We start from the raw sequence: 15,131 nt of genomic DNA, 5'->3' as shown, positions 1-15,131 counted from the left end.
AACCTTTCATAGATTTAAGACCAGAGCTTTCCTTTCAGTAGAGTGGTGAAGAGTGTAACTTGTGAGTCTTTCTGCCTGTTTTGAAACACTAGCTCTGCCCTTTTGTTATTTGTAGCTCTGTGACCCTGGCCAGTTTTCAACACTTCTTTTTGCCTCCCTTTTCTCAATGTGTTAGTAATGGTACCTATATCATGGGATTGGTGTGTGGATAAATGGATAAAATGATATAATATATATACAAAACTTTGCCTGATTGTATGGATACATGATGTTCTCAACTGTTGGTTTAATAAATGGAAATTGAATGTTTATGATGTGTTTTTCATAGTGATGAGCAGAGAAACATAATAGTGAGCAAAAACTCCTCCTCATAGAGTGATACAGTATAGGTGGGGAAACTAATTAATGAGTAATCATATTAAGGAATATAAAATTACAAGCGCGGTAACTGTAGTGGAAACGTATGTGGCACTTCACGAGCATGTAATAGGAACCCGAGCTACCTGGAAAGGTAAAGAAAATTTTTCTTGGGAAGACTGAATTCAGTTCTATAGAAAAACAGATGGGAATTAACCGGGTGAAGGTGTGAATGTGCTACTTTTGTGAGTGAGCACACGTAGGACAAGAGTGTCCTAGGTGGAGGGAGTAGTATGGGAAATGGCTCCGTCCAAGAAGGTTGGTGAATATGAGAAATTGAAATAAGTTCAGTGTCTGGGAAGAATATAAGGACCAATGTTATTTGAGGTGGGGGAGGAGAGTGGGAGGGATCACATTTGGACCTTTATAGGTCATGTTTAAGAATGTGGTCTATTAAAATGATATTTAAACTCTGGAGAGAGATTTGCAATGATCTATTGTTATTTTTTATTATTTTTATTTATTTTCTAACAGTCTTCCCTATGTTAAAAGCTTATATACCTTAGTATTTATTCATTGGTTATTTTCCCCAATCGCTATTAATGATCTTCTCTGAACCATATCTAGTCTTTCCATTTAGGAATAAAGTGTCGATCAACTGATGAAGGGATAATTGAAATGTGATGTATATATATATATATATATATATGATAGAATACTATTCAGCTGTAAGAAGAAATCAATTGGGGAATCACATGACAACATGGAAGAAACTTGAGGACATTGTGTTGAATGAAATAAACCAGACGCAAAAGGATAGTTTGGTGTCACTGACATGAACTAAATACAACGGGTAGATTTATGGACTTGGATTGTGAAGTATAGGTTGGTGAGAGATGGAATATGGGTTGAGAAGGGTGAGGTGATGATGGATGTATGTAGAATTTTAATTAGGTCAATTGTATGTATTTGGTAATGGATGGAGTTGATGGTAACACAGTATAATGAGTATTACAGACTGTCAATTTATGGATATGATTGTGGCTGAACAAGTTTGTCTAGGGAAGTTAATACTATTTGGAGAAAAGCTGGAGGATAATATAGGGAATGTATTACAGTAATTTTAGTGGTAGTTGGGGATTGTGGTCAATAATATAAATACAGGAGTGTTTTTCTATTACAAGGTGTTCAAAATGTGGCGATACATGGGAAAAATAGAACTAATGTAATTTATATCCTTTTGTTAACCAAAGGAAAATTTTTTGTAGCAAAAGAAAAGAAGATACTGTATAAGTGGTACAGGTAAAGAAAGAATGGGGTTTGGTTTTATGAGCGTTTTTCTCTCTTCATTTTTTCCATTAATAATGAGACCTTAACTATGTCATTTAACAAATCTCTGTTCAACTGTGTATCTTTCTGAACACTGGAGGAACAATTGAGTTTGTTTTTGGAATTAGATGAGATAAAAGTGCCTGGTTAGAACTTCAATATCTTGTTGAGCTGCCTTTTGTCTACTATTTTATTTTTTGAATTTTAAATATATAGTTTGACTAAAAAATAATAAAAATGAATACCGTATTACATATATGTATATTTTTACATTTCCTGTAATGTGCATCTTTACAGAAGTGTTCTGAATATGGCTATAAAACAAAAAAACTGTTTTTAATGGTAGAAATTATTTCTAGCAAGATTTTTAGATGCTGGGTTTCGGCCCATGGAGGCCTTGATCCCCTATCATATTATATTGCAAATAATAGCTTATTCACAGGAAGTACAAGCATTATGGTGAACTGAAAAATCAAGTGAAGTTTTTTTTTACTTTTATTTGATGGAAAAAGTTATGTTTTATTTCCTTAGGAAAACAATTATTTTACACCATATAATTTTCTATAAAATGTTTAGTTGCTATGTAATTGACTGAATTGATAATATTTAATTTTTTTCTCTTGAGTAAACATATTTAATATTCGAGCAAAAATTAAATGAAACATTCAGGTAAAGGGTTAATGGTTTAGAAATGCTTTGCTTCATAGTTGTGTTAATGGAGAATAGATAAATTTTCTTGTAGCAATTCCTCACTTAGAATAAGGACCCTTGTATGCAAACCTGATCATAGTGCTTGTTATATAGTATGTAATGTTTGTTAAATGAAAAGGTAATCATTCTGGAAAAATTGTGTGTTCCAGGATCTGATCTTCAAGTTTGCCTATCCCAAAACCCCACATGCTGCACCAAGAAGATGGAGGAGAGCTACCAAATTGCAAGTCGCCAAGATATGCAACAGGTGCTTCAAACATCCAGCTCTACATTAAAGTTTCTAATATCTCGAAATGCAGCTGCTTTTCAAGGTAAAATGTATCTTGAGTTCTGAACTTGGGACCAGACTTGTTAATTATTATAATTTGCCTATTATGATTATACTTGTAAACTTGCCTTAATTTTTTTCTTTGTATTTGCATATTATTCTGTTAAAAAATGAGGATTTAGCTCTCCCTACCCTTCAGAATTTGTTTCCATCAACCTGGGGCATGATGGAATATATATGGCATATATATTGATTTCTTCTGGAGAAATTGTTATACTAGTGAAATGGTTCTTGAAAATCTGTGCTTTAGGGTTCTTCCATGTGCCCCAATATTCTGACCCATGCTTTTACTTTAATGTAAATTCATGTAATTTCTAGGTTTCTGCAACATGAAAAAAAATTATAATATAAAATATCAGTGCTTTCAATTCGGTAATTATAGATTTATTTTTAAAAATATGATATGAAGAAATATTTGACTAATTTTTCTCTTGAAATCTCATGTGATTTTCATGAGAATACTAGTGTAATATATCAATTCAGGCAAGTCTGATAAATAGTAAAATATGAAATATTAATTGGATGTTTAGGGATCAGCTAAGACTAGTACTCAACCTTATTTCAAGCAATATGTTCAGAAATAAAATTAATGGGTTATAAAATTACAGGACACACTGAAAAATAGATGATCTATTTCTCATTTTAGTCATCTATTCTATAAAATTTCTTATTACTACAATAAAATATCTTTATTTTTCCTTTTATATAGCATTAGCTATTCTGTACATGACAAGAATGAAAATATGTAGATTGCAGTGCTTTTAAAAAAATGTATTGCTTTTGTTTAATGCAGAGCATAACTTCTGTTAGTCTTCTCTTTTAATAAGTATATTGTCAATCTATTTAAATAGTTCATACTTTGTTTACATAGATTATTAAATGACAAGGCTGATTAATTTTTAAAACCACACTTCTTATATAAAATAAATACAGCATATCAGAATAAAATTTAACTTAATATATAGTTCATGAGGAATTGATGTTTTTTGTAGGAATTGTGAAATGCCAGATTTTTAAGATGTTTTAATTTAGTAATTTCTTTAGAAGTTTTTTTAAACAACTGTAGACCTGTTATGGGATTTATTCATGTGAAATTGTGGGAGAGAAACTTATTGATAAGCCTTTAAATGAAGATTTGTAATTTGAACTGGCTGAACTAGAAGACAGTGATCATTCATAGAAAGTTAAAGAATAATGAGTTCTCATGAAAACTGTAGAGTGTACAATATGGAAAATGCATTTTAGAAATAAATGGGCTGTGAATAGACCAGTCTGGCCGTAACAGAGGGTTTATGGTTGAGAATTGTGGGTCATATACTTGAAAAGTGGAGCTGGACTCATATTGAAAACACTGAAGTATCAGCCTAAGCTTGAAAGAATCCTTAAAGCTTTAGAGCAGGGAAGATTCATTATATTTTCTCATCTTTTAATGTAAAATTATATGCCTCCCTATAAGAATATAAGACTGAAGAAGATCACAACAAATAAAACCTACTTTTTGGAATGATAACATTAACTATATAGATGAAAGAAAGTGAAGAAAGTGCCAAAAGTTACTAATACATGGGCACTCATTGCATGTTATTTCAATATTGTGTTGCTGATAAAACTAATGAAAATATTTTCTTCTGTCTTCAAAGATCCTGTAATAAACTCATCACATATTCTTGGTAAATTGATCCATAAAGAGCACATTAAATAAAAAAAGATTGGGAAAATATGAAACATGAGATTTCTAGATATTTAGTATAAGTTGAGTCTGTTGAAAGTTTTGACAATATGACTGAAAGCCTGCTGATTACTTCAGTAGTGGGGAATGTCTGTATCTACCAGATTTTCATGTAATTTCATGTGAACTTTTTTTCTTTCTGTAAGTTGTATCTGCTGTCTGCAGTGGATTGTTGTGTGTTTATTTAAAATTAATTATGAAAAAATAAAAAAGGGTTGAGGCTTTACTAAATATGGTATGTTATAATAAATTATAATTTTTCCCTTTGTTGAATGCCAGGGTTTATTTAACAATCATGAGAAGGCAATGCTGATTTGGAAGAAATTTGCCTGAAGGCTAACTTTACTGGAACAAATTCCTTACAAGAATATCCACTTTTAATTTAATGAAAGGAATAAATAGCTGTCTTTTGATTTCCATAAAAATAAGTTTAGATGTTTTTGCTCAACAATTTCAGAGCACACATTTGTGATATTATAACTAAGTAGACTTTTGTATCAATAAGTAAAATGCTTTTGATCTTCTTTTCTTTACAATTAAAATATCTGAAAATAACTGTCTTAATTTTTTAAAAATATATTTTTAATAGAAAGGTTGTGAACTTAAAAAACAATCATGCACATGTGTGGAATTCCCATACAACACCCTTCTGCCAGCACTCCACATTGTTGTGGAATATTTGTTACAGATTATGAGACAATATCATCAGACATTACCATTAACTATGGTGTATAACGGGTTCTTAACCAGGGGTCTGTGAGCTTGAATTGAAAGTCAAAAAAACATTCTTATGGGGACGTGTTGGTGCATGTATGATATATTTATTGAATAATTCACAGTATAGTGTGGGCATAGTAAGGGGTCTGTGATTTTCTCCTGACTGGCAAAGAGATCCATGGAACAAAAAAGGTTAAGAACCCCTGGTCTATAGCTTATATTTGGTGTATTTTTTCCATACTCCCTATTATTAACACAGTATATCTTTGGCATTGATACAAGAATATTACAGTATAATTGCTGTTCACTATAATCCATAGGTTACATTAATTGTATTTTTCCCATGCTTTTTCACATTCTTACCACCTTGCAAGAGTGATGTACATTTGCTGTAGTTCATAGAAGGACATTCTTCTATTTATATTATTAACCACAATTCTCATATACCTCTGGATTCCCTGTGTTATTTAGTCCCTAGATTATTCTGTAGCTTTCTTTCAATTGGCTTTTTTATCCCTAGACTACACTTTTCAGTCACAATCCCATTTATAAACCAGCTGCATTAGTCTACTTACTATAAAGTGTTACCATCAAATCTATCCATTTCCACACTTTTACAGCCAAGTTAATTAAAACTTCTACATACATAAAGCGCATCAGTACACCTTTTCACACCCTTTTATCTCCTAATAACCTATATTCTAGGTTTTAACTCTGTGCGTTTATTCTTCGTGTTTAGTTCATGTTAGTGAGACCATGCGATATTTATCCTTTTTGTGTCTGGCTTATTTCACTTAACATAATATCTTCAGGGTTCATCCATGTTATCATATGTCTCCCAATTTCATTTCTTCTTAAGCAGCATAGTTCCATTATATGTATATACCACATTTTGTTTATACATTCATCAGTTGGTGGACCCTTGGGTTGTTTCCATCTTTAAGCAATTGTGGATAATGCCACATATGTAGGCAAATGTCTATTTGTGTCACAATTTTCAGTTCTTCTGGATATATCCCTAGTAGAGGAATTGCTGGATCATATGGCAGTTCTATATTTAGCTTCCTGAGAAACCGCCAAACTGTCTTCCACAGAGGCTACACCATTTTACAACCTACCAACAGTGAAGGAGTGTTCCTATTTCTCTACATTCTCTCCAGCACTTATTGTTTTCTGTTTTGTTTGTTTTTTAATGATGGCCATTCTGTGCAGTGTTAGATGATATCTCATTGTCATTTTGATTTGCATTTCCCTAATAGCTAGGGATATTAAACATCTTTTCATGTGCTTTTTGGCCATTTGTATTTCCTCTTTGGAGAAATGTTTATTTAAGGCTTCTGCCCAGTTTTTAATTGGATTACTGTTTTTTATTGTTGAGTTGTATGGTCTCTTTATATGAAATGAAAATCAAACCCTTATCAGATATGTGGTTTCCAAATACTTTCTCCCATTGAGTGACTGCCTTTTCACTTTCTTGACAAAGCCATCTGAAACACAAAGTGTTTAAGTTTGAGGAGGTCCCATTTATCCATGTTTTCTTTTAGTGTTCGTATTTTCGGTATAAGTTTTAAGAATCCACCACCTACCACTGGGTCTTAAAGATATTTCCCTGTATCTTCTAGGAGATTTTTGGTTCTGCTTTTACATTTAGCTCTTTGTTCCATTTTGAGTTAATTTTTGTATAAGGTTTGACATAGTAGTAGTACTCTTTCTTTCTTTTGGATATTGCTGTCTAGTTTCCCAGTACCATTTGTTGAATATACTGTTCTGACCCAGCTGAGTGGGTTTGACAGCCTTGTCAAAAATCGCTTGACAGATGTGAGGGTCTGTTTCTGAACCATTAGGTTAGTTCCATTGGTTTATGTGTCTGTCTTTCTGCCAGTACCAGGCTGTTTTTACCATTGTAGCTAGGTAATGTGATGTAAGGTCCAGAAGAGAGAACTTTACTCTTCCTTTTTAAGATGTTTCTGGTTATTAGGAACCCCTCACCCTTCCAAATAAATTTGGTAATTATGTTTTCCATTTCTTTAAAAAATGCTAGTGGGATTTTTATTGGGATTGCATTGAATCTGTTTATCAATTTGGGTAGAATTGACAATGTTATTTAGTTTTCCAATCCATGAGCATGGAATCTTCTTCCAATTATTTAGGTCTTTTTTGATTTTTTTAAATCAGTGCATTGTAGTTTTCTGACTGCAAGTGCTTTACGTCTTGGTAAAGTTTATTCCTAAATATTTGATTCTTTTTGTTACTATTGTCAAGAGAATTTTTTAACCTGGCTTCTTCTCAGAATGTGCATTACTAGTGTATAAAAACACTACCGATTTTTGTGTATTAATGTAGCCAGCCACTCTGCTGAAGTGGCTTTGTGGCTTTGTGGGAGATTCTTTTGGACTTTCTCATCTTATCTGTGATTTTTTTGGACGTTCTCATCTTATCTGTGAATAACAAAAGTTTGACTTCTTCCCTTCCTATTTGGATGCCTTTTATTTCTTTTTCTTGCCAGACTTCCCTAGCTAGAACCTCTAGCACTATACTGAACAATAGTGAGGACAGTGGGCATCCGTGTCCTGTTCTTTTTTTTTTTTAATTTTTATTTATTTATCTTCCCTTCTGATCCCTTCAACCCCCCTGTTGTTTGCTTTCCTATGTCCATTCGTTGTGTGCTCCTCTGTGTCTGCTTGTCTTCTCAGTGGCACCAGGAATCTGTGTCTCTTTTTTTGATGTTGTTGCCTCATCTTGCTGCGTCAGCCCTCTGTGTGTGTGGAGCTACTCCTGGGTGGGCTGCACTTTTTGCACAGGGTGGCTCTCCTTGAGGGGTGCACTCCTTGTGTGTGGGGCTTCCCAAATGGGGGACAACCCTGCATGGCATGGCATTCCTGTGTGTAGCAGCACTGCACTTGGGCCAGCTCACCACATGGGCCTGAAGGCCCTGGATTTGAACCCTGGACCTCCCATATGGTAGGTGGACACTCTATCATTTGAGCCATATCCGCTTCCCCATGTCTTGTTCTTGATCTCAGTGGGAAAGCTTTCAGTCTTTTACTACTGAGTACAAAAAAGTTAGTTGGGGGTTTTTCACATATGGTCTTTATCATGTTGAGAAAGTTTCCTTCAATTCCTATCTTTTGCAGTACTTTTATCAAGAAAGGATGCTGTATTTTGTCAAATACCTTTTCTGCATTAATTGATAGGATCATGTTATTTTTCTTCTTTGATTTATTAATGTGGTGTATTATGCTGATTGATTTTCTTGTGTTGAACCACCCTTGAATGCCTGATATAAACCCATTGGATGATGATAGATAATTCTTTCAATATGTTTTTGGATTCAGTTAACAAGTATTGTGTTGAGGATTTTTGTGTCCATATTCATTAGGGAAATGTGTCTGTAATTTTCTTTTTTCATACCTTTTTTCTAATACTTAAAAAAAATTTTTTTAAGATACTTTAGATTGCATAAATGTTACATAAAAAATATAGGGGTTCCTATATGCTCCACTCCCTACCTCTCCCATACTTTCCCACATTAACAATATCCTTCATTAGTGATAAATTTGTTAGACTTGATAAACACATACATGTTGAAGCATTGCCACTAACTGTGGGTTATAGCTTACATTATAGTTTACACTCTGTCCTATGAAATTTTGTAAGTTATGATAAAATATGTAATGGCCTGTATCCACCATTGCAGTGTTATGCAGGACAATTCCAATGTCACAAAAATGCTCCCATATTACACCTATTTTTCCCACTCCCTCCCCTCAGAACCTCTGGTGGCCACTGCCTTTATATCAATGATACAAGTTCTTCCATTGCTATAATAATAATAATTCTACAATAGAATAATAATAGCTCTACTTTAGTTCATTGCTTATTCCCCAATATTGAGGGTTTTGGGTTGGTGGTACCCACTCTATTTTTAATTGAGAGTAGGTATTGCAACTCTGCTGAGATTCAGGACCCAACTGGCACATGGATGGATGAAAGATTTAAGTTTCTTGGACATATGCCTATTGAGTACAGTAGTAACTGTAGGTTCAAATAGAAGGGGCAGAATAGCCATGTGTAGGGAAACCACAAATGAGTACACTCTGTCACACTAGGGAGCATAAATTTCAAAGTATATCCCACCAGCAGAATGCCAAACTTCTTAGCTCTGTGCTCTGCCTGTAGAGTCTGAATGTCTCTGGATCCCTTAGGAGCCCTGTTATTTGAGGTAATATTTATTGACTCAGTCAAGGAGATCTTGCTGAGAGATGCATAAATGTAACCTCTGGAATGTCCTCCCAACTCACTTTGAAATCGATTAGTCATAAAAATTCATTTGTATTTACCCTTTTATCTTTTTGGTTAACGTCTTTTTCCAGGTGCATTGCTAGTTTGGTGCTTGGTAATAATTTCTTGGTGTCAGGGAGACTTATCACTGGGAGTCATGTCCCATGCTAGGGGGAAGGTATGCATTTATATGCTGAGTTTGGTTTAGAGAGAGGCCACATTACCCTCAGGAGGTAACTTTTAGGCAGTATATAATACTAGGCTAAATTTCAATTTTTCATAAGTATAATCGTCAATATCAAGGGCATGTTGCAATGGTTCATCCTACTTTACTAGGCACTGCCCCTGTACTCATTCTTGCTGTCCCATTACAGAATGTAGCAGTGCTCCTGTCTTCATGTGGCTTTGGTGTTAGGGTGATATTGTCTTCCTCTTTGTTTAGTTTTTTGGAAGAGTTTGAGTAAGATTGGTATTAAATCTTCTTTGAATGCATGGCAAAACTTACCTGTGAAACCATCATCTGCTCCTGGTCTTTCATTTTGGGGAGTTGTTTGATGACCATTTTAATCTCTTGACTTATGATTGGTTTGTTGAGTCCTTCTATTTCTTCTAGAGTCAGTTTAGATTGTTAATAGGTTCTTAGGAATTTTTCCTTTTCATATACATTGTTTAGTTTGTTGGCATATAGTTGTTTATAGTATCCTTTTATGATCTCTCCTATTTCTATGGGGTCATTAGTAATATCCCTATTTTCATTTTTGGTTTCATTTATTTGCATCTTCCTCCTTTTTTCTTCACTCTAGCTTAGGTTTTGTCAATTTTGTTAGTCTCCTCGAAGAAACCAAAATTTGGTTTTGTTATTCTCTCTATTTTGATCTTGTTGAATTTATTGAAATATGCTTTGTGACCCAACATATAGTCTATCCTGGAGAAAGATCCGTGAGCATTTGAGAAGAATGTATATCTTGCTGTTTTGAGGTTCAATGTTCTTTATGTATCTATTAGGTTTAGTTTATTTATCATATTATTCAAACTCTGTTTGATTCTCTGCTCAGTTGTTCTAATCAGTGCTGAGAGTGGTGTATTGAAGTCTCCAACTATTGTTGTAGAGACATCTGTTTCTCCTTTCAGTTTTGCCAGTGCTTTCCTCATGTAATTTGGGACATTATTATTATTTCTTTCTGGTGAAGTTCCCCTTTTATTAGTATATAATGTCTTTCCTTTTCTCTAATAACAGTTTTGTTTTTCAAGTCTGTTTCATTTGATATAAGTACAGCTGCTTCAACTTTTTTTTGTTACTGCATATGTGGCCTTTCACTTTCAGTCTATTGGTATCTTGAGTCTAAGGTGAGTCTTTTGTAGACAGCGTATAGATGGCTCATATTTTATTACGTATTCAGCCAGTTTACATCTTTTGATTGGGGAGTTTAATCCATTAGCATTCAATGTTATTACTGTAAAGGCAGTTCTTACTTTGTCCATTTTGACCTTTGGGTTTTATCTCATATTTCATTTTCACCACTCTTTTGACAATTCTTACTTTTACTGATATAATCTTAATTTCTAGACTCTCTTACAAGCCTCTCTCTCCTATCTTTCTTTTCAGGCTGTAGAACTCCCTGTAGTATTTCCTGCAGAGCCAGTCTCTTGGTTACAAATTCTCTAAGTTTCTGCTTATGTGTGAATATTTTACACTCCCCTTCCTTTTTGAAAGACCATCTTGCCAGATATAAAATTCTTGGCTGGCACTTTTTCTGCTTTATGTCATCTGGAGGCTTATCATGTTCCTTTGGGCAATATCTTCCTGTTTTTGGTATGGATTGTAATTTTGTGTTGCTGTCATGACATCTGGCTTACTAGATATATTTATTCTGGACTCAGTTTCTCTCTTGAGTTTAGGGCTTTCTTGCCCTTTCTCTCTTGCTGGTTATTTAGTAGGTGCCAAGGATGTAGTTGGTACTGTAAGCTGTGGAAGCTGAAGCTGCCTATGTTGCCCCAAATCAATGATGCTTCTCCAGCTTTTCTCCTCTGCCAGGAGTAGGGATTGAGCTGCAGCCATGTGTAATAATCCAAGTTGTGCAGACCAAGACCACCTGTAGTTACCCAGAGAGACTGATGAAGCTTCATGCACCTTCTTCCCCTTCTTGGGCAGGGTTGGAGCTGCGGGTATGGGCAGTAAACTAAGCCATGCAGGTCAGAACTGACTACAGGTTCCCAGGTAGACTGACCTAGCATCAGCTCTCTTCCTCTTCTGCCAGGGGTTGGAATGGACACTTTGGAGTGCCCAACAGTTTACTCTGTGTGGGCTGAATGCTCCTGCAGTTGCCCTGAGGGGCTGAAGGACAAGTGTCCCTTCTGCCCTTTAAGGGCTGATGATAGGACCTCAGGTGCTCAGCAGAGCAGTCCATGTAGGCCAAAAGCTTCTGAAGTTGCCCAAAGAGGCTGGGGAAACACTGCCCCTACTCTTTTCCTATTAGGGTTTGGGGTGGAGCCACAGGTGCCCAACAGTCCAGTTTGTGGAGGTCAAAAATATCTGCAGTTATCCAGAGAGGCTGAGGAAACACCGACCCCCTCCTATTCTATGGGTTTGGGTGTGGAGCACAAGGCGCTCAACAAACCAGTCCATGTGCTCCAAAAGCATCTGCAGGTGCCCAGAGAGGCTGAGGAACCACAGTTCCCCTCCTATCCTATTAAGGGTTAGGATGGAGTTACAGGTGTCTGGGTATTCAGTCTGTGTCTGCTGAAAGTGCCTGCACTTGCCTCGAGAGGGTATTGAAGGTCCCCCCAGCTTTCTCCCTGCTGGAGATGGGCCTGGAGCTTAGTTTAGAGCTGCAATCCAATCTGGGTGGAAAGAAGTCAGTCCCTACTGTCACTATGATTTTCAATCAGCCCCGCTTCCCCTTGTGCTGAGGGAAGAGTTTATATGGCAGCTGCTGGCTTCTTTCTGACTAGGACAGGTTCAAACTTCAGCTATTCCTAGGATTATACTTTAGCCAGCTGAATTTACTAATCAGTAGCTGAAGTTGGTGCCCTCCCATCCCTTCCTCCTTCATTTTTGGTAAGTAGAGCTTTCAATTCCAGCCACAGAATAGCTTCCATGGTGGCATTGTTGCCAGTGGAGGATGGGCACCAACATTCTCAGCTTGGAATGCTCTACTCATGAATCTTTGCTGCAGATGAGTAGTCTCCTCCTTCTATTCTTTCAAGGATGTTGCATGCTCTTCTAGTTTCCTAGATCCCCCAAATAAAAATTTTAAATAGCTCTGGGTTATTACTGACTTCCCTGTAAGACGAGCTGACTCTTGGAGTTCCTTACTCTGCTGCCATCATTCCTCTCCTTCCCAGTTTTATTTTCCTTAGAAGAATTAAGGCAACACATTTTATTGGGAAACTTATCAATAGTCTACTTGAGAAAAATTTAATAGAGAAATCAATTCATCTTTCAAATGATGCAAGTAGATTTGCTACATTTTGAGCTTTTAATTTGTAATTTTCCATTTTTATTTCCTACTTCAAAAATATTAACCTGTTGTGTATTGATATTGTGGATCTTGGAAGACTTTGGGCTGGGATGTTCCTTTCCCATGGATGTTAGAGACCGCACAGGGACATGTTTTTTTGGTGCAATCCCTTGGATGCGGCTGAATGAGATGATTACTTTAGACCATAGATTCAGTGAGTGCGACACTACTGTGAGACAAAGGCTAAGAGGCTGGAATTCGACAGGGTGAGAGGAAGCAGTGCTGGAAACTGATGCTTGAAAAGAGACTTAAGGTTATCATATGTACGATCCACAGTCAGCCTGAGTCTGCCACTTGGGAAGGTACATACCAACTAAACTGCAGTAAGCCTACTGGGACAGCTGTAGTACTTATTTGAAGAATTTCATTGAAAGAAACGAAACATAAATCTCTTGTTGGTAGGGACTGTCATTATGACCTGGGACTTTACTGTATGATAAAGTAGCCCCTTATGCATTATTTTTACAAAGTAAAAGAGGTTGTATCTGTACTTGTGTCTGGTGCTGTTTGCAAAGAGGATTGATGGCTTTGTCACTGTGCAGACAGTAGCTGCTCTTCGTTTTCAAAGGCTTAATAATGCTCACAAATAAAGCAGAGCAGCCTGAGATATGTGGAGGAGTTAGTTTCCCTTCAGCTGTTTTACTGTGAGTGTAGGATTGCTTCCTTTAGATATTTTGGAAATATTTTTATAAATGTTTTATTTATTTATACTCTGAAGTATGGGGTGACTCATGAAGAAATAGGACAAGTTGACAGAGGATGTGTCATCTACCGTAAAAAAAAAACTCTTATCCAGCTTTCAAAATTATCATTTTAAATAAGATAATATCCTTTTAAATAAGATAATATCTTTTAAATAAGATAATAAAGGCTATTTTTTTAATGTAAAGCTTTATAAAAATTTCATCATGACTTTAAAAAATACTGTTTTAATATGTGTTCATCAATTGTAACAAATGTAACACACTAATAAAAGAGGTTGTTAATGGGGGAAAGGGGAGGGAGGGGGACCTGGTGGCATATATGGGAATCCTGTATGTTTTAGATGCAACATTCATGTAATCTAAAAAAAAAAAACTTCTTTAAAAATAAAAGTAATGGATATTTGGGAGGACACTATGAAAAGCTTGTGCTTTTTTTAAAGATTTAGAAGATAAGTTTAAGAAGTTTTCTCTTTCCTTAGAGATGTCTTTTCCTGTTTCTTTCATTATTAAATATGTGCAGATATTTCTAAAATATATGTTATATACTAATTTTCTTGAAAAATTCCAGTTTTATATATGGCATTTTTAAAAGAACATTATTGCAAAAAAACTGAGTGATTATTATATTTAGAACAAGAAAAGTTTAAATTTTTTATTTATGATTTTATTCTCTTGGTTAATAAAAATTTCACACCTTGATTGTAAGTACTTGAGAGATTGGCTGAACCTCTTGGGTTGAAATGTTACATTTGGCAATTGAATGCTATTTTGTTCACTTCAGCTACATTTTATAGAGGAAGATAATATTTAATATTATTCCTTGGAAGAACAATATGTGGAAGGATAAAGGAATTATGCTATATCTAATACTGAGAATGACCTGATCTAAAGTTCAAGGATAAGAGAACAGGTAGCCTCAGGCTGACAGTGTTGGGAAAAATTGCCTGTTTTGCTCGATTCCTAGCACCTAGGGCAGATGCTCAGTAAATGTAATTAAATGAAATGCATGAATAAAATAAATGAATGAATGGTGCTAGGTAAGTAATTGCTTCTGAAATTAAATTAAAGAGCTTCCTTCCCTTACCTCCTGCTTTCCACCCTGCCTCCATCCTTGCTATCTTTTATTCCTTTATTAATGTATTTAATATATCTGTTGAGCACCTATAAGGTGCCAACACAGTTAGGTGTTAAGGACTATCTAGTGAACAAGATGGCACAGCTCTTATCTCCACAGTTTAGATGGTACATGTGTTTTATTTTTATGGGCTTCTTCAGATTGTTAATATGCTAACATTTTATTTGTTTATTAATTTTGTAAGCTACAAAGGGGTATATTAATGTGTTTCTGTCAATGGCATTATTGATGTGATTGTACTTTTTCCCCCTCAGTATGTGGTTTAGTGTGTCATCTCATACAGCATTCAGTACAACCAGTCTTTACTCAACTGTCCTTT

General features: G+C 35.3%; 1 protein-coding gene across 4 annotated transcripts in view; it reads left to right on the top strand.

Annotated features, from left to right (window-relative positions):
• GPC5 (glypican 5) overlaps positions 1 to 15,131 on the top strand; it is a 1,751,919-nt gene that overhangs the window by 107,064 nt on the left and 1,629,724 nt on the right. For all 4 annotated transcript variants that reach the window (XR_009180619.2, XR_009180618.2, XM_071208238.1 and 1 more), the window contains exon 2: positions 2,547 to 2,708. Coding sequence is in view for 2 of the 4 variants with exons in the window: in XM_058276507.2 (XP_058132490.1) it covers positions 2,547 to 2,708 (162 nt within the window). In the remaining 2 variants the exon portion in view is untranslated. The remainder of the gene's footprint in view (positions 1 to 2,546; positions 2,709 to 15,131) is intronic.

This window comes from Dasypus novemcinctus, chromosome 15 (assembly GCF_030445035.2).
Source record: "Dasypus novemcinctus isolate mDasNov1 chromosome 15, mDasNov1.1.hap2, whole genome shotgun sequence".
Classification (NCBI taxonomy): domain Eukaryota; kingdom Metazoa; phylum Chordata; class Mammalia; order Cingulata; family Dasypodidae; genus Dasypus; species Dasypus novemcinctus.
The sequence above is the reverse complement of the archived record's forward strand: the minus strand, read 5'-3'. Positions and strand labels throughout refer to the sequence as shown.